This window comes from Tachyglossus aculeatus, chromosome 13, assembly GCF_015852505.1.
Source record: "Tachyglossus aculeatus isolate mTacAcu1 chromosome 13, mTacAcu1.pri, whole genome shotgun sequence".
NCBI lineage: Eukaryota > Metazoa > Chordata > Mammalia > Monotremata > Tachyglossidae > Tachyglossus > Tachyglossus aculeatus.
The window spans coordinates 5249453-5270111 of NC_052078.1; the positions used below are offsets into that span (position 1 = coordinate 5249453).

Consider the following 20659-nt stretch of genomic DNA (forward strand, 5'->3'; position numbering starts at 1 on the left):
GCACACGGTGCCTTTTTGCTGAACAGTATGTGAAAGCTAACACTTGGAAAATTAAGAATTCAGATAAGCACACAAAAAAACATCTCATTCAAAGCATTTTATTACTGGAACATATTTACACTGCTCATTGATCCTGCAACTATTTGTGTGCTTTTTATATATTTGAGTTGTGTCAGTTCTTTTTATTTCATTTTTTTTTTACTTCTTGGGAAGACATTCATGCCCTTAACAGTATTTCTTATGGGAAATGAGGCCTTGTTTATCATCATCATCATCAATCATATTTATTGAGCGCTTACTATGTGCAGAGCACTGTACTAAGTGCTTGGGAAGTACAAATTGGCAACATATAGAGACAGTCCCTGCCCAACAGTGGGCTCACAGTCTAAAAGGGGAAGACAGAGAACAAAAGCAAACATACTAACAAAATAAAATACATGGAATAGATATGTACAAGTAAAATAAATAAATAGAGTAATAAATATGTACAAACATATATACATATATACAGGTGCTGTGGGGAAGGGAAGGAGGTAAGATGGAGGGATGGAGAGGGGGACGAGGGGGAGAGGAAGGAAGGGGACGTTGTTTAGCACTGTCATGATACCAATTAAAAGTGCTATCCTGGACAGAGGAGAAACGTAAATATATCAATAAAAAAAAACATCTTCTACCTTAACTCTTCCTGGTTGTTATGAGGTGGTGTTGGTAGTGAAGCTGGAACATCCACTGTTTTCGGACCTTGGACCATGGCCCGGGCTAGTAAATCATCCTGTGGTCTGAAAGGCAGCTGAAATGGTTTAGGTCCCAGAGCTTTGGTAACTGAAAATGCAAACACAGAATATATGCAGAAACAGTTATGGTGACAGTCAAATACATATATAAAAAAAAATGCAAATAGTGTAGCCCTGGGGGAATAGGTTACCCCTTATCAAAACTTTTTTCCCCCTCACTGCTCCTGGCCATGCTCCTATATTTTCCACAGGGGTACCACAGTGAGAAATACGCCAGGCCGGAAACAGCCAAGTCCACTGCTTACCGTCATGGCCCACCAACATCCCAGCTTTGCCGGCGAGTTCCTCGGTGGTTGCATAGCCGTTTGCCATCTTCTGGCAAGCCACAGGGGGTGGAGTCGGAGGGAGAGAAGCCGGGGGCGTTGGGGGGTTACTCAAATTATTCTGCTACAGAAATGGAAAGAGTTTAAAATTAAGTTTTTCCAAGGGCAACAGACATTCCAACTGACACAATAAAACAGTCTGAAGAGGAATCTGCCCGATTCCCAGGCGAGGCCCCCCAGTAATTTGTTTATACCTTCCTTTCCTTCTAAATGAACAGCAAAAATCCCCTACGGTGAGCAGAGGGCTATTATCCTTCTACTGGGCTCAACCCTGAGGATCTTGACAGATGGGCTTTGGAGTCGGAGGTCAGGGGTTCAAATCCCGGCTCTGCCAATTGTCAGCTGTGTGACTTTGGGCAAGTTACTTCACTTCTCTGTGCCTCAGTTACCTCGTCTGTAAAATGGGGATTAAGACTGTGAGCCCCTGTGGGACAACCTGATCACTTTGTAACCTCCCCAGCGCTTAGAACAGTGCTTTGCACATCGTAAGCGCTTAATAAAAAATGCCGTCATGTACATATCGGCTAAAAAAATAAGTGTATGAGTATATAGGCATATACATATGTATGTGTATGTCTAGATACAAATATACATACACTTTTTAAAAAAATCATATTTGTTAAGCACTTACTATGAGCCAAGCACTGTCCTAAGTGCTGGGACAGACACAGGTTAATCAGGTCTGACACAGTCCCTGTCTCACACAGGGCTCACAGTCTTAGTAGAAAGGAGAACAGGCACTGAACCCTCATTTTATAGTTGAGGAAACTAAAGCTCAGAGAAGTTAAGTAACTCGTCCAAGATCACACAGCAGAGAAGTGGTGGAACCACTCCCAGACCCTTGCTCTATCCTTAGGCGACACTGCTTCCCGAAAATTATTTTGTTAAACAGGCTCTTTGGAGGTTAAACTTCCTTATATCCCAATTCTCTCATATTTCCTCTTAAAATTAAGAAATTATTTCCTAGGGTTTTATTCTTCTAAAGATGATTTTGCAGTCCTGACTAGGGATCTGCAAACAGAGGAAGAAAAAAAAATCTATTCCTCATCATATGCTCATTAAGAAATGCCTTGCTGCACTCAGTGACTTTATAAAGAATTGGGAATTTGTGTTCTAAGAAAACTGTAATTACAACTCTCATCATTTAGCATAATTTCGCAAATGTGCTACTTATAGTTTATAGATGTACTTGCAACATGGATGGTTTCCATAATTTGCACCCCTAGTCTGATCGAGAAAACTAATTAAGGAATTCACGGGAAACTCACTTTCATTTATAGCTGCACCTTATGAATAATAATAAAAATGAACTTTGTAATATATTTTAAAAAGACTACCATGTCAGGGCAAGTACATTCATGTATCAAGTGGGTATCATGGAAGACATACCTTATAGATCAACTGAGAATAATAATCTGAAACTCCTTCCAGGGTCGCACTGCCAAAGGCCCCTAGTAGTCGATTACCACTGTTTAACTGGCCACCGCCATAGGGAAGAAAATGTGCAAAGTTCACGCCAATTATTGGTTCCATTAGAGGCAGCAGAGAGAGTTGCTATTGAATAAAAATAATTTTAAAGTGATCAACGTGGCAAAATAAGACCATCAATTCAAGGGTATAGAACTGACTTTTCCTAAAGGAATCAACAAGTCCTATACATTTCAATAAGATCCAATTACGGATTTTTAAAAATGAAAAACTTCTGAAATGGATTACTAGGTTTACTGGGCCATGTCTTTCCTGGTAAGCCTTTAAAATTACAAAGGTTATCTGTGTCTAGTTGGAATAGCATACACCGGGGCACAAGGTCCTAATACCATGACTATTACTCTTATTTTTTTCTATCTGTGGCTCCAAGACACTGCTGTTCTCCAAGATGAGCCCAATCAGGGTGATGCTAACACCTGGCCCTACTTGGATTCTGTGAGAAAATACCAGAAAGCGTTCCATTAATAGAACCGACTGATTGATTAAGGGGACAGGGATAAGCAGATTACAAGACTCGTGGAAGGTGGACATGGAATGGATCCAGGCCACCATTACTGGGCCCCAGCCTCATTTCCTCTGCTTATTCTGAGGGCCACAAAGGGCAGGGAAATAGGACGTGTGAAAACCGGACACGGCATCTGTGCTATCGCACTGGTTACCGCAGTAAAACCAATGCTTGCCATATTACTGGCCCACTCTAAAACAGTTGTTGGTGCTCAAATTAGATCAATCAATCAATTGACAGATCAATCTAATTTGATCTAGACTGCAATTTTGACAGGCAGGGAACATGTCTATCAACTCTTGCTGTATTGTACTCTCCCAAGTGTTTAGTATAGTACTCTTCACACAGTAAAGACTCAATAAATACCACTGATTGATTGGTATGTATTAAGCACTTATTGTGGGCAGAGCACAAGAAAGTACAAGAGAGTTGGTAGACTTACCAAGATATCTTCAAATGCCGTGATTTTCTCACTTACGTGATAACTAGAACTGTAACAAATGAGTTATCAAAAAATGAGACAATAAAATTAAGACAATATGTTGAGCTGAACTGTGTGTTGATTCTTTTTAAAACCCTTTCATTTCTCAAAGTCTTTGAGGTAAGCTGATACTAGTCACCTGTTTCAACTGGGCAAAGGTCTCATTATTAGAGAAAATAGACTGCTTTTCCTCTTCATCCTTTTTCCTTTTTTTAGAGCGCGGTGCTGCCTTCTCCCCAGTCCTCTGAGTCCGTTTGCTTCGTTGTTTCTTTGTCTCACTTCCTCCATCAGTTTTTTGCAGCGGGTTGTTACCACCCCCAAAGCCGCCTTGAATTTGATTTCCTGTAGTTTGCTGATGGAAACAGAAAGGCTAATAAGTGAGAGTGGACCGGAAAGCAAATCAGTGGTTAATGCTACTCCAATCTAATCAATCATGTTCCTAATATTTCATTTTAGATCAAAGTCCTTCATAGGTGCACATCCCTCTCAGTTTTTTACTTGGTGCACGGTCAGGAAGAAGGGAATCGGAGATCATAGGGGAGCATACTCTGAGGAGAAATTGAAGGAATCCAAGATATAAATGTTCAGGCATAAAAGGGTATGTGGAGTGTGATATCAATGGATGAGTGCCATTTATCGAGTGCTTACTGGGTGCACAGCACTGTACTGAGTGCTTGACAATGTACAATACTACAGAGTTGGTAGACACGATCCCTGCCCAAACCTCAGATAGACCGAAACACACCTAGTCATACCCCTGTACTGGAAGTTTAAAAGAGAGCCAGATCCTCAAAGAGGCTTAATAACCTTTTACTAATTTCTATTTCTATTATCTATAATTGTCCATAATATCTATGATCGCTGTTTAGCTTTCCATGGAATTTAAAAACTCGAGAGGTGTTGGCTGGAGGTGAATGCCTGCTTTTCCAGCCTAGGAACAGAGGGAGCAGTACAGGGAATGACCACACTAAAGAGGGAAATTGGGTGTCTGCTAATATTTGACATTAATGATGAGAGTAATAAATGGAATGTGGTTGATGAAATCTTTTAACCTGGTGTGTTTCAACAGATTCAGAGATATTTAAGACGCATCCATAAAACTGCACATGGATTCTCTTTCCGTGCTCAACTCTATTCGGCCGGTCCTAATGGGTTTCTTTATTGAGTTTGGTTTTGATATGTGTAATGACATACAGTATATGGCCTGGTCTCTTGATTCTGTGATTGGGAGCTGTACGAATGCTAGTTTTTGTCTTTCGGAAAAAGCCACGGCACATCACAAAACTTCCTCCAAGACAACATCATTCCAAAGTAGCATCAATGCTAACCAAAATCCTTACGCAGACCAAGTGCCTGGAAAGGCTCCTATTGGGGTGGGAAGCTAACCATTCTTTCACCAATTCACTTAACAATTCACCTTCTGTGAATTTGCCGCTGACGGATTTTCCCAGGAAAGAACCTGGGCCAGTGGTAGATCAATTACATTTATTTTTAACTTTCAGTGGCCAGATCAGTACTGATTGAAACTATCTCAGGATAGTTAGTGGGAGGACACTGGAGTCTGGTTCTGTTTCAATGAATCAATCAATGAGATTTACTGAGCACTTACTGTATGCAGAGCACTATACTAAGCACTCGGGAAAGTACACTATAACAGAGTTGGTAGATGTTCTCTGCCAACAATGATTTTATAATCTAGAGGGTGATTTCACAAGCAAACCACTCCAACCATCTCCATTTTAAAACTAAAGGGTTAGGTACTCATAGGATGGGAAAGCAAACCTGAAGGTTGACAGACATTCCAGGGAGGGGTCTGTAACACTCAAGTACATTGTTATTTACTCCCTCCACCCCCACCCCCCCAGCTCCATAGCACTTAGGAACATATCCTTATATTCTGCCATTTCCCCGATCTATAATTTATTTAAATGTCTTTCTCCCTCTCTAGACTGTAAGCTCCTTGTGGGCAAGGATCATGTCTACCAAACTCTATTGTCTTGAACTTGCCCAAGCGCTTAGTACAGTGCTCTCTGCACCCATATATACCACTGTCTGAATGAATGGAAAATTGATGAGGAAGAACCCACAACCCCCTTCTCTCTTCTAATCTCCCCAGTGTGGTCAGATAATCACTACCCAGGCGGTTTTGCTGCCAGTGTCTACCACGCTGAAGAAAATTCCAGTCTTCATACTTAACTCATATGAGGAGCATGGGAAGGGAGAATTGGTTAAATCCTTGCTTATAACTAGATTTGCTAAAAAACATTGGGTACCAAAAGGCCTTATCATCACCCTCTTTGCCCATGTGAGGAAACAGGCATGCATATATTCAACTATCCTGGGGTTAGGCATTAAGTTTAATGGGAGACAGTCTTATCTTTATTAAAAATTCACAAAGGCAGAATTCAAAGTGCAATATATTTTTGAAATCGGGCCAGAAAAGTAATATAGTGACTGAGACAAACTTAATTTGTACTAAAATACTAGAGAACTCATTTCTCTCTCAGCTAAGAATGCTCAAAATAGATGATAGATTTCCAAAGCAAATACCACATAAACAAAAACATTAGGCAGACCTAAAAATTCTTGATATTTATTTCTAAAGATCAAAGAATTTATGGTTGCAAGGAAAAAAAAAATCCAGTTGACGATGAGAATTTTAGTTTCCCAAACATTGTCAATTGGAAAATTACTGAAGAAGTGGAAAGATGTTTTAGATTTCGGGGGGGGTCAATACTTGAGGCAGAAATTAATGAAATGACATCTTAAAAAGCTAGATGTGGGAAAACGCCCCGCCCCAGAATTGGTCACCTGTTTTAAGAGACTGTAATTTGTAAATGCAAGCAGAAAAGATTACTGTAAAGAAAGCTGGTTTCTTTTCATGAATATATTTATAGGCTGGAATTTTTCATGAGATATGAATCTACAACGGCACCGTCTCAATTTTCTTTGCTGCCCTCCGCTCATGGAAAAATCCCTGCTTTCTTATTTTCCAGGCATTTATTTCCGAAGTCCTCCTTACTGGTTTGTCCTTCTGGCAAAAACCATCATTTTCAACTGCGTCAGAGACATTACCTAAAAACAATCTTGCCTTAGTTTCCTTTTTGGGCGGGTCTTTTTTTTTAGGCCCGGGTCTACCTATGAGTTCTGAGTAGCTTTCCCCAGTACTGAATTGTTGCAGCTGGTTCCTGTTAAGGGCCCGTAACCCTACCTCTGTCGACTCATGGTAAGAGTCAGGACGTCATATATTTACTGCTGTATTTTACACTCCCAAGCACTTAGTACAGTAAGCTGTGCACGTAGTAAGCACTCAATAAATACTACCGACTGACTGACGTCCTGAATACCTTCTCCGTTTAAAAGCAAAACGGACAAACCCAAACTTTTGCGATTTTTCCCAAGCTGTAATAACTCACCAGTCCTTCGGGAAGGTTCTGCTTCTCAATGACTCTGTTCCCCCCGGGACATTCCTCTTCGGCTCGCAGGCTGCCTTCGGCTTTGGTATTAAGCACGGAGGTTGACTTTTTATTTTTTAGCAAGTGTTTCAGCAGTTCATTCCCTGATTCTCCTTTAGTCGGGGGGACGCTCCCTGATCGGGTTGGGCTCTGGGCTGAAGAGGCAGAAAGCGCAACAGCTTTTACCTCCTCGGCTTTAACTCCGCTTTGATCTTCCAGTTTCATTTCGGCTTGACCAGGGCCTTGCTCTGCGTCGGCCTTTTCCAGTTTGACTTCCTGCGCTTTGCTTGGCTCCTCTCCTGCAATGGGGGCACTGTCGGCACTTGCACCGGATTGCTGAAGCAATTTTCTCGGCGCCAAGCCACCGCTGGCGAGTTGGTTCTCCCCCTCTGAAGGAGACTGGCCGACCGTGGTATCGGGAGTGGTGCGGCCTGGGAGCTCCCCCGACTCTTGCTCTCCCTGGGGATGAGTGACCTCGCTGGGGGTGGTGAAAGTTGGGGCGGAGGTAGGTTCAGAAATACTTGGAGTTGGTGGGGCAGTTGGGTCTGAATGTGGGGCGGCCTCTGTCTCCTCATCCTTTCGCTTCTTCCTGGTTCTTTTCTTTTTCCCTTTTTCTTCTGGAATTATATCAGAATACAGCTGAATGAGGGATTGGCTTGATCCAGGGTAGCCCGCTCCATGAGGCATAGGGGGGTCTTGACCGCACGGAGGGCCGCCACCAGCTATTGGGGGTGCGGCTGGTAGCCCAGGGGGGAAGGGAGGCCTCACCTGGGCCTGCTGGAAGCCTGGCCCGGAGAGAGCTCCGTGGGCCTGTTTCACCGAATGGAAGTTGGGGCCCCCTCCGGGAACGGACGGGGGATCGGGTCCAAATGGGGACAGCCCCACGGGTCGCCTCTCGTTGGCCGGCAGGAAGGTTTGGGTAGAGGGTGATGTCACGGAGCCGGGCTGCAGATTTTGTTGCTGCAACACGGGCCCCATTTGCTGTTGGTGTTGCGGTGACTGCTGAAGGGGTCTTGGGGGCGGCATGAAATCGCAGGGCAAGTCAGAGTTAAAGAACGGTATCTGGGACAAGGAAGTCCTACTGTTCAGTTCGGCCCCCATCATGCCATGCTGTTCCATTTCCATCCGCTGCTGCAGGGCTCTCTGGCGGTCCACCTCTTGCATGAGCTGTATCCGCTGCCTCTCCTGCTGCTCTCGTAAACGTTCCTTCCGTTCCCGCTCCTGAAAACTTTCGCTGAAGGGGTTGTTGTCATCGAACTCTACTCGGGGAGGGGGCCCGCTCTGTGGACTCGCTTTGGAACCCGGACCTGGGGCGGGAGGTTTGGCTTTCATGGGCATCTGGGCTACCGGGGGCTGCATTCTCGGAGCATTTAGGGCGAGGCAAGGAGCATTTGGAGGTTGCCATCCCGGTAAATTTGGTGTTCGGATGGCGCCGCTCTGACCAGGCATGAGGCCCGCGTGCTGCTGATGCGGAAGCTGCTGCGGCACCATGGGGTAAGTCTGCTGATTCATGGAGGCTGGTGCCCCGGCTGGAACCATGGGCGGTGGAGCCTGGACTCCTGGCATCAGGGCAGGTGGGGCCATGGCACACTGCTGCTGTTGCTGCTGCTGCTTGATTCGATAATCTTCAATCAGCTCTGCGTGCTCTTTCTGCTGTTTCCGAATCTGCAAAGTAAAGGAACCTTTAATCCGCTGTCTGGTGGAGTCTCAATTTTTTTTTTTCAAATCCACTGATGGCTGCAGATAGGGCACACTTAAACGGGTTTAAGTTGATATTCCTACTCAAGAAGGAGCAGATATATATTAGATGTAAAATATTTATCTGTGCAAGGACAGAATTAGGACACACTTCATAACGAAGAACATCGCCCACATCACTTGTTCCTGAACTTTCTTCAATTTGTGACACTTCACCGGTTTTCACATCCTTTAAAAAAAATGAATTTAAAAAATCTACAAAAGCACACAAAATCAAAAAGGAGAGAGCTGAGTTGCTGCTTCCAATTTCACTGGTTTGGTGATGTGAGGACGGGCACGGTAGCAGCATTTCTTAATGCTTTCACATATATGGTCCTGCGTTATCGTTAATTTAGGAGTGCCCAAACACAGCCCATTTTTGGCGTCTGTTAAACGCTGCTCCCTTCTCTAGAAAGGCTCACCTGTTCCAGCTGTTTTTGAACCATACTTTGCTGCTCGGTGACATGCTTCAGTTGCTCAGCATCCTCTTCTGGGAATTCACGGCCTGCTTTTTTGGCAGTCCGTTGCTTGGCAGAGAGGGCTTTCTTTGATTTCCGGTGGGCTCCAATTTGCTCTTCAAGGTATTTCTGTTGCATCTGGAGAAGTTGTTGAGTCTCTTGAAGCCATTCTTCATACTGTTTTCTTTGTGAATCATCTGGGGAACAAGAATTAAGATGTTTCTGCATTAATTTTCTAAGGGTTAAATTTAATGGATATCAAGCCAGGCTAATCCATTCATTTAAAAAAAATCTGCAGATGAGCAATAACCTTTCAAAAGACTCATTCAATTAAAAGGAAGACCAAAACTTAGAGCAATGTAATTTAATCTTATAAAATGCAAAACAGTTCTTCCCTCTGCTCCATCAAACTTTAAAATATGAATTACACCAAACCCACTGTTTACTGATGTATTTTCTCAAGTCTTTTAACCCATTCTGTGTTCAGTCCTCCTACTGAAATCCAGTATTTGAGGGATATCTTCCAAAGCTAATTTGCCTTGAGTTCCCAAGGCTGTCTTTCAGTGTTCTCAGACTGTTAAGAGAGGTGGTGGACTACAACAAGAAAACCTGAGAACCCAGAAACAGACAAAATCTAACTCAGTGTTTTGAATCAAATCAGTTCACTGCTGGTGTTCACTACACGTACATCAATCTCTTGATCCATAATTCTACAGAGAAGTAAGAGGAGGGAAACAGCAAATTCCGGGACAACCCACTTTTCATTTCCTTGATTGTTAATTAGGTGATATATCACCCTGCCCCTTTTCTTGACCTTGGACTGCTATTACCTTTTTCCGTTTCATTTGAGATAAACCAATGACCTTCATTTTATGACAGCATTAACCCTGCACATGCTTTCTTGACTAAATGTAAGAAAGATAAATGAATAAATACAACTTTAGAAAAGATGCTAAGCTGTGCACCCCTAGGGACCAGGACCATGTCTATTTCTCACCTGTGTATTATTTTCCAGTGATTAGGCCAGTGCTCAGCACACAGTAAGCACTTCATAAGCACTATGATGATGATGATGATGATTTCTATTATTATTACTATTATTATTAATAATAATGAAAGATATTAGCCGAAGAAATAACATCATTGATATCATACATTTAAGAACCCAGCTCAAACAATGGGCACAGCGAAGCCAGAAAAAGCCAGTTGGTTCAAGGAATTATTTTTTAAAACGGAAATGCATTTTCAAATTATAAATTAGTGAGTAGGGAATTTCAAAGGCCACACTTCCAATTTGTGGGTAAACTCAGAAGTTGCAGTGCTGATGTGAACTTTTAGTGTCATATCCACATAATTTGGAGTTGGGGGGAATAATCAAGAACAGGCTTTTTCAAAAGATTTCTGGAGTTCTGCTTCTGGTGGAGTCAAGACCTACCGCAAGGAAAGCCTTTCTGGTTTCTGGAACCAGGAGAGCAGAGGTGCGCAAAATGAAAAATAATGGTGAAAAATAGTTAGCTAAAACAGTTTGGAGATTTCAGAAAGATTCAATTTGGAGTTCACTTTAAAAAGCCTATCATGGACCAGCTAGGGCTCCCCGAACACACCAGGAACCACTCAATGATGCTCTATGCTCTTCACCTCTTCCTCCATGCTGACACCCGGCTTGTCCCAGAGCCCATTTCCACTATTTTCCCCAAGGGCAGTTGCTGGCCTGGCTGAGTCTAGGCGGGAAGCTCACCAAACAGTGGTCTACCTCTATAATCTGTAATGTGTCAATTACGTGTTCAAAAACACATACAAAAACTGGGCAAAGAACCCAGAGGATGGGGGAAATCATTCTTCAAAACCAAGCACGTATCCAATACCATGACTTTTCATGCACATTTAAAAAAGGAGTAATACTCGACTATTCAAATAACCTGCACACTATAAACTGTTGTGTTTCTGATCAGTAGAAACTAATCCAGGTTAATTCATTGTTTAAGTGATGTTGTATTGCAAACCAAAAAAAAACAAACAACCAAAAAACCCTCAACAGTCCCAATTTATTAAAAGATTCATACTTACTGACAAAGCCCGGACCAAAATTTGGAGGATTTGGCCTAGAAATCTGAGGTGTTAAACTGCCATCCTAAAATGAGTAAAATGCACAAACAAGTTTATGCCATTATTCGATTAAATCCAAAATGGAAACAAAAGTTCTGAGGTCACTTCCGGAAGGACTACTGATGTCTGGCAATCCCTGGCATGGGCATCAGAAAATGGTAATCTACCCAGTCCTCACTTTTCTCCTGGCAGATAGATGATTCCTAAGCACCTCCATCACCCCTACACCTAAATAGGTTCCACTCTCTTCCCAAGCTCCCACCTTTTAGGCTGGGGCACTTTTTTGGGTGGCTGAGTGGCAAGGACATCACCGTGGACCTAGACTCCTAATGCAGCACCCCCAAAAGCCAGAGAGCCATGTGGGTGGCAAAAGAAATACTGTAGAACTCCGAAGTCGAGAGAAAAGCAACAGGATTTGAGCGGTGCCCATAACACTGACCCTCGAGAGCCAGGAGACCCTTTTGCCTCTCCTCAAAAATCCTTCTTGGCCCCTTCTTTTCTCTCCTACAAAAATGGTTTGGCTACTCACTGCACAATCATTCATCTCCGAGGACCTTAGTTTTATCCTTGATCTTAATTAAATACGAAATTCATTTAATGGCCTCACCATAAATCTCTTAAGAATATATACACATTTCAGAACTATGAAGCTCTTTGAAACAGCACATAGTTCTACTGACCTCTTCAAATCGTGAAACGGAGAATTCAACAAAAAATATAAAACAGATTAATCTACCTTCAAATTAAATGAATTATTTCCCTGGAGGCCCCTGGGAAATAAAGCAATAAATATTATCAGACTACGGTAGCTTTGTAGACAACTGTTCGCCCATGCCCCTGGAAATAGTAACGATTTATGGCAAGCTATTAGTTTAAGGAGGCTAATTTTTAGTTTCTACTTGATTTTTAGTTTCTACTTGAATCAGTTTCACAGCCTGGTAGGGGTAGAGGCTGATATTTAAAATGTAGGAAATGTCATAAATTGGGGTGGAATGGTGACAACTTTTTCTGTTTTCCTCCAGGTTTAAACTGAGACATTTAAAAAAAAAATAATCAAACAGCCCCACCACCTTCCCTAGCCATTTCCAGCTGCTTACCCGAAACAGGTTTATTTACTAGTGTGAAGTACACTGACTTAGCAATGACTATTGCTTTAATGCTCAGTAATTAATTGCTTTTAGAAACTCATTCTTTTGTAGATTTGAGTCCTTCGTAGGGTGAGGGGGGATGCTGTAATTTCTAATCTTTTTTTCCTCTCTTTCCAAGAAGCTAGACGTTAAGATGACAAAATACACAAAACAAATCCCCAGAATTCCAGAATCAAAGGGCTGTTTTTCGACTGCGTATTCTCCCTAACGTTCTAAACTTTTCCTCAATCCTTTTTGGAAGACATGTTGAAAATGCAGAACCCAGTAGGCTACAAAAATATAGGCTTTCGCACTGACTGCGGAGGTTCCAAGGTAAATTTTCATAGCCTCTCATACGCTGCCTCCATACCCTTTCTTGATACTCTGCACACAGTAAGCGCTCAATAAATACGATTGGATGAATGAATGAATGCTATCTGCATGGGATAAATCTCGCAGCAGGCTGCAAAATGTTTATGCATTCTGCCTGTCCTTTATGAGATTAACATGATTTGACCTGTTAGCAAGCAATCCAAAGGGGCCTTGAGAGCAAATATTCTTGGCTGTAATTAGCGGTAGGGTTGAAAAATGCTAGGTTGGGATCAATTGGGCAAGACTGAATTGCTGGGAGCTCATTTTTTTTTGCCTGCCTTTGGACTGCCCCACAGCTAGTTGTGATTTGACAGCACCAGAGATACCCTCTGTCTTCAGAGTCAGCCAGATCAATCAATCAATCAATCAACCAATCGTATTTATTGAGTGCTTACTGTGTGCAGAGCACTGTACTAAGCGCTTGGGAAGTACAGCCAGATGTGCCCAGTACCTTCTTTTTGGTCAGGGATCCTGTCTATCCACTCTACCGTACTATAGTCCCCCAAGCACTTAGTACAGCGCTCTACATACAGTAAGTGATCAATAAGTACCGCCTATTGATCGACTGACAGGCTACTGGGCAGAACAGGTGGCATACGGCTGAGTAATGTCAATGCTGTAGGAAAGGGCTATGGTATTGGGCTTCACGCCAAGCATATTTGGGGCAAAAATGGTATTTCCTACGGAAAAGAGAATTTCTTGCTCCACACACATTTGGCCAATACATGATCTCACCATAAAGACTGAACTTGTTGGAAAAATCTCAGTGACCTCTGAGGCCCTCTGGAAATGAGTGTGTTTTAGGAGCTCTAGATGCAAGTGGCATTACCTGTGTGATTGCCTGCTGTACAAGGTTCTGGCCTTCACCACTTTGTGCTCCAGGCATTGACTGACCCATAAAGGGAAATCTGTTGAAAAGAAGCACTGGTTAGAAGGGATGGATTTAATTCTAGATGGTGTTCATTTGGACTGCAAATGCTAATCAATTTTCTGTACTAACGAAGTAAAATCAATACCTTGGCTTGGAATAAAATAACACATTTGAATTGAAATATAATCAGTAATTAGTTCACTCTTGGCTCCCAATCTTCTGAAAGCTACAAAATATTGAATTTAGGTAGGATCTTTATGACTCCTTCAAAGAGCAGGTGAAGAAACCAATTCTTAAAAACATACTTCCCTATACCCTTAACATAACAATCAAAATCATCTTTGACTTTCCTTCTCATTGACAACACTTAAATTATCACCAATCCTGCTACCGGAATCTCCTCTTCTCCATTCCCATTCTGAAATTCTTGACATAGGCTATGCTTCTTCCACAGCACAATTATGCCGACTATCATCTCCTAAGCTATCTTGTCTCCAGCTTCCTCCTCCAAGTTTAAAATCCAATTTGTTCCCCATTATCCTCTTGGTAAAATGTTATTTTAGAAACAGCATGACCTAGTGGAAAAAGCATGGGCCTCGGAGTCAGAGGACCTGGGTTCTAATTCCAGCTCTGCCACTTGTCTGTTGTGCGACTCTGAGCAAGTCGCTTCACTTCTCTGGGCCTCAGTTTCCCCATTTATAAAATGGGGATTCAGTGCCTGCTCTTCCCCTTATTTGGACTGTGAGCCCCATGTGGGAGAGGGACTATGTCTGACCCGATTACCTTGACGCTCCCCCAGCGCTTAGTACAAAGTTTGGCATAAGGTAAGCGCTTACAGACACAACAATTATTATTTACTTCTCCTTGGTTTCAGGGCTCTTCTCAAATTTTCCCTGCTTAAATCGCTTCCCTTTTTCCTCAGTCCTTTAGTCAGATAAACTGTCTCCTCCGCGTACGAATAAGGACCTAAGGTTACCTGCCCTATAATTTGTTCTTCCTCTAGCACGAAAAGCTTTAATGGCCACTTGAACTAGGATTTCCTTATTCTGAGTTGTTTTAGGCCAAGATCTTTTCTGGTGTTCACCCATAACAATGCCCTGGACTTGCAATCCTGGACAATTTATGCCCTGGGTTTGTCATCTTGTTGGCTTAGATTGTGGGCCAGAGGAGGGCAAGGGCTTTCTCTTATGTTCTTTACACTAAGTAGCACTATTGGGGTAATTTAATACATTAAATATATTCCAAAGGCTGTAAGCTCCTTGTGGCCAGGAAATGTGGCTACCAACTCTGTTGTACTGTACTCTCCCAAGAGCTTGCAACAGTGCTCTGTACACAGTAAGCATTCAATAAACACCACTGACTGATTAAAGATTGCAACCACAAACAGCTACTTTTAAAAAAACCTTCACCTACCTGTTCATCACCATCGGTGGCATTCCCATATTGTTTTGAGCCATGACTTTATTGATCCCTTTAAGAGCTACCATTTTTGCTTTCATTATGGGATCCGTGATCGCATCAAAATCTAGAGAAAGAAATTATTTGATATAAAAAAAGATTTCTCTCAATGGAGGAGATTTTGAGACGGCACAGCGTTCACTCTGAAGTATATAACTCTCAGGGCACAACTGAATCACGAATTGGGCCACTTGGGTTGCGAGAAGAAAAATAAATTCCCACTTGGTATAGGTTGCCTGGTAGAGGGCAAGATTGGCTCTGAAAAGCTTCCCAGGAAATGTCTGGTCAGGTAAGACTTGAGATCAGGGGCAGTACGAGGGGCAGGAGCCCTTCGACGCCTGGCTAATGATTGCCAGGAGCAATTTGTGGACTGCAAAACCATCTGGACCTGTAGAGAGCTGACATCTTTGTTCCTTGATCACAGAAGTGGTCCACATTGGCCCACACTGGCACAAGTCCACTAGGATTTTCCCATTAACCCAGTGGGCGAGTCTGGTCCGGATTAGTACATCAGGATGGACGGTCAGCTTTTAGAGCATTAGGTGGGACAGTCAGGCTTTTTGGGGTTCTGTGCCACCATCCAACAGGTCTAAGGTGGAACCTCTCAGGCCTCAATGGCAATGGGGGGAACAGCTGCAGTTGCCTCTCATGATGACAAGGGTCCTTCTCCTCCATCTCCTCTTCAGCAGAGGCAGAGCAGCTCCCACTACCACTATCACTGCCGCTGAACTTTCTCTTCAGCGCTGTGAATGGGAATTTCTGGCATGGATGGAAATGTATAGTTCAGCCATGCTGGAAATTCCCATCCCTGAGCTGGAAGGGCCTATTTTGCCAAGGCTTGATAGCTGTGAGCCCACTGTTGGGTAGGGACTGTCTCTATCTGTTGCCAATTTGTACTTCCCAAGCGCTTAGTACAGTGCTCTGCACATAGTAAGGGCTCAATAAATACGATTGATGATGATGTGGGGCAAGCAGGGCCATGAGGAAGTGAGTTACTCCTTAATGTCGCTGTCGTTCTTCTGCCTTCCATTTTCTCCTTGCTCCCCTTCTCTTTTCTCTTTCTCTTCCTGCCTTTTTCTCTTCCCTTTGCATCCTTCCCACCCCAGCCTCTCCTCTTTTCTCTCTCTCCCGATCCCCAAGCCTTTAGTTACTACCCAGTCTGAGCCCTGCCCCTTCCTGCTTTGGGCCTCTAAATTCTGGTCCCTTTGGGCCCAGGAATGTGCAGATTTGACTAGAATAATTCCTACACTGCAGAATCTCAGGTTTGCTCTTTGACTTGATTTTACCTCATTACTAGTTCTTGTCATGGGAAACCATTTAGTATCAGTAAAGAGTAAATGCTTACAGATGTAGGATGAAATGTAAGTTTTAGTAATTTATCTTTGGTTCCACATTTGAGAGGCAAAAAATCCCGGTATTTTTTGGCATTAATGCTCGGTTTCCTCAAACCCCACCGTCATGCTATACAAGAGATGCCTCGGAGTTCGAGGCACACCATGTAGGCATGAACTAAAAAAGGAATATGTTTCTACATTGAACTAGAACATGAATATAAAATATCAATTAAAATTAATCATATGAACATCTTGTGAGGGATGTGGGGCCTCCGATAGTCTTATTTCCCTGCATTTCACAAAGAAGAAAAATGGTGCAGAATTTAAGGTCACACAGTGACTTAGAGATGTGTTGGAAATGAAATTGGGGACCTATTAAGACTAATGAACCCAATAAAACCCTAGAGCATCCATACCTATGTTGGGGAAGAACGGCTCTGATCGTTGACGGATCATGGCTTGCATCTGTCTCTGCTGCTGCTGTTCTTGCCTTTCTTGATCTAAAAGATCCTGTAGAAGAAGTGGCTGTTCCTCCAGAAGAAGGGGTCTCTCTCTGCTTTGTTGGGTCAAATTGGGAGGGAGCATTAACTGCTGTGGACCGGGCATGCCACTGGGCCCGGGTGGATTTGCTACTGGCACAGTCGGGTTAGCCGGCTGCCCTGCCCCGAAGTTGTGGTTTGTTGATTGACCTTGGGTAAACCCTGGATTTACGGCCGCCCCTGAAGGGAAAGCACGGTTTACCCTGGAGACGAGGGTCAAATTAGAATTCATTGTATGGTCCAATGTTTGCCCGGTGGGGGCTACTAATGTCGGAGGCAAACTTGACACGTGATTGGACTGGGTTGCCGGCAGAGATGGGGTTGGAGAGCCCAATGGCTGTACATCAGTGCTCTCTGATTTCTCATTAGCAAGTAAACTTGAGAGCACTGGAGTGGACCCAGTCATACCACAGGAACTTAACACGTCCTGAGCTGACATCTGAGGAGGGCCTTGAACCCCACTGGTGCTAGGCCCGACCGTTTCCTGATCGTTCCTCTTGTCAGATGAATCTTGATGGCCAGGATTTGGCGAGCCCTTTTCCCCTTCGCTGAACTCGGGCTTGGCAGAAAACTGAGTGCCTGCAGGGTCGGCGTTGCTCTCATTTTTTTCATTTTCAGATTTCATTTCCTCTTGTGAATTTGGAGACATTACTTCCGTCTTTATCTCGCTGACCACGGGGGCTCTCTTCGGGGGAGACTGCTTATCAGGAGAAACGACGGTTTTGTCAGCTTGCTCGCTCTTTTTCGGTTCCTCGGCTTTGCACTGGATATCCAGTTTGTCATCTATTGGGACGCTCAGATCCAGTTCTTCATTGAACATGCTCTTCTTATCGCCGAGGTCCAGTTCTGGGTCTGTGTATGCGATGATGTCAAACTCGCCTGATCTCAAGAGGTCGTCCAGGTTGGGATCGTTCGTCTCCAGGTTATCTAACGTATCCAACTCATCTCCTTTGCCATCTTCTGCGTCTAGGTTCAGGTTTTCCAGATCTTCGTCATCTAAGTCTTTGACTTCAACTCCCTCTAGGTCTTTGACGTCTAGATCTTTCACCGAAGGGTCATCGGGATCCAGTTTCTCTTCTAACCCATCAGACGGCTGGCTAGCTAGTGGTAAATGACCTGGTGGGTCTACAGGCGTAGGAGGGGCTAGAGGAGCCCCTGAAAACTCATTTACTGGCGGGTGACCCAGAGGGCGAATGACCAGATTAGACAGATGACCCGGAGGGCCCTGCTCCTGAGGCTGTGGCAGGTGATCCAAACTCGCAGGCATCCGCAACTGATGAGCTAGGCCTGAAGGGTTAGGCCTCGCCGGCTCGGGGTGTCTGGGGCCTTGAAACTCCGCCCTTGGGATGAAGCCTCCATGTCTCGGATTTTGGGATGCTACTTCGAGGACGCTGCCAGCAGACGGATTGAAAGGGAGCCTTGGTCTACCGTCGGGGGCCCTGTGACGTAACTCAATAAACGCCTGACCGAGTATATTATGTTGCTGAACCTGCAGACTCTGCGGGGGGAAATGCTGAGCTAGTCCAACGGGATTATTCATCTGTGAGTTGTTCAGCGGTCGGGGCATGTCTACAGACATGGATCTTCTAAGCTGTGGAGGAACTGCCGGCCCTTGCATTTGTTGAGGCGGTACAAGAAAACGCTCCTGCCCTGGTGGTGGGCCATGACCGCCCCCGGGAAATCCAAACCTAAAAAGAAAAAAAAAGTATTGGAAAAATTAATGTTTTTGACTATCCGTGATGCGGAATTTTTAGTCTGAATATAGAGTACTGATCATCTTTTCCAAGCCCTAATCTCAACCACACTATGGACTAAACCCTCAGGATAGATTCTGCTGCCAGGACTGATTCCCACTTAATTCATGAACTTCAGGATTGCTCTTGTACAGACAGTGAGTTTCTTCTCCTGTTCATCAGGGACAGAAAAGGAAGAAGCAGGCTTAAACTGCAAGACAAGAAATTTAGGTTAGATTTACGGCTAGCCTAGATGTTCAGTAGTGGAACAGGTGACAAACTTTATTTCTCTGCAATTTTTAAGAACTGGGTAGGCACACCCAGTTTTGCTACAATGCAAGGGCTGTGTGTTAAGGAAAACTCACGCTCCAGCACACACTTATTCAACAGAGACATGACCACTTCTTTCAACATCAGGGAACATGATTACCAACTATGTTACACTGTCCTCTACCTAGAGCTTAGTACAGTGCTCTGCACACAGTAAGCATGCAATAAATACGGTTGATTGATCACACCTCGCTGTATCCAGGCAGGCTTCCTAATTTGGCCACTCTGTTCTAGCCAAAGCGTATAGGGGAAACACATGTCCTGGAAGAAAGAGGTGTGCCCACCCTTTGGGGAGATTTAGGAAAAGGGAAAAGAGTAGACTGCTTCTCATTTTGACCGTGCATATGGTGTGCCCTCAGGAAAATACTACTGACCAATTCTAGGAAAATGCCTTTGATGAAATAGTCTTTCGTCCTGGAAGGAACTTGCGCAGTTCCATCCGAAGTATTTCAGTAGTAATGTAGCTAATTCTGAATTATTTAGGACCAGAATACCCAGTTGGCAAAGAAATATTTATGCCCCTTAAATAACCGCGACATGACTGCAGGCAGAAAATATCAGTAAATTCAAAAAGGGACTGGATAAATTAACTGACGAAGTCCTTAACTGGTTATTAGAGAGAAAGTGAAAAAGAAATGTTAGAAGGCTCAAGTTGAGCGATAATCACATATACAAGAGCCATGAGGAGTCTCATTAGAGAGAAAAGTTGGGGATGTTAGACGGTACATATAACAGCCAAACTGCTCGACCAATTTTCCTTTGGTAATAATAATAAAAACGATAGTATTTCTAAGCATTTAGTATGTGCCAAACATTATTCTAAGCGCTGGACACTGTTCTAAGCGCTGGACCCACTGTCAAAATAATGGGATGAATAATCCATCGTGATAGTTCTTGAAATGTTCCTCCCTCCTCAGCACCCCCCCCCCGCCTCTAATTCTGTCCACAACTGGGTTGCCCTTTTAATAATAATAATAATGATGGCATTTATTAAGCGCTTACTATGTGCAAAGCACTGTTCTAAGCACTGGATAATAACGATGGCATTTACTAAGCGCTTACCATGTGCAAAGCACTGTTTTAAGCGCTGGTGAGGTTACCAGGTGATCAGGTTGTCCCACTGGGGGCTCACAGTCTGAATTCCCATTTTACAGATGAGGGAATGGAGGCACAGAGAAGTTAAGTGACTTGCCCATAGTCACACAGCTGACAGGTGGCAGTGCCGGGATTTGAACCCATGACCTCTGATTCCAAAGCCCGGGCTCTTTCTACTGAGCCACGCTGCTTTTGGCCCTGCTTTGCTCTGACTGGACCTGCTTCCTCCTCAGAGGCTCTGGGCCCCAGCCTGGCTCCTTGATCCCAGCCCCTGAACAACATTCCCAGATTCTCTAGTAATCAAAAATCATTGCTGGCACACCCCAGACCCCGCTATCTTTTTTCTTTCTGCTATCTTGAATACTTGTTAAAAAAAAAATCTGTAGGGGCAGTGGAACATGGATTTATCTTGTATCTTAAGTGCTTAACAAATACCATTAAAAAACTGCAACT

General features: G+C 43.7%; 1 protein-coding gene across 1 annotated transcript in view; it reads right to left on the minus strand.

Annotated features, from left to right (window-relative positions):
- KMT2C (lysine methyltransferase 2C) overlaps positions 1–20659 on the minus strand; it is a 229695-nt gene that overhangs the window by 20620 nt on the left and 188416 nt on the right. Inside the window, exons 39-48 of the mRNA XM_038755544.1 lie at positions 16926–18736; positions 15131–15242; positions 13676–13754; positions 11309–11372; positions 9206–9438; positions 7008–8711; positions 3731–3943; positions 2507–2671; positions 1040–1181; positions 675–822 (exon numbers count right to left, since the gene is read on the minus strand). Coding sequence (XP_038611472.1) covers positions 675–822; positions 1040–1181; positions 2507–2671; positions 3731–3943; positions 7008–8711; positions 9206–9438; positions 11309–11372; positions 13676–13754; positions 15131–15242; positions 16926–18736 — 4671 coding nt within the window. The remainder of the gene's footprint in view (positions 1–674; positions 823–1039; positions 1182–2506; positions 2672–3730; positions 3944–7007; positions 8712–9205; positions 9439–11308; positions 11373–13675; positions 13755–15130; positions 15243–16925; positions 18737–20659) is intronic.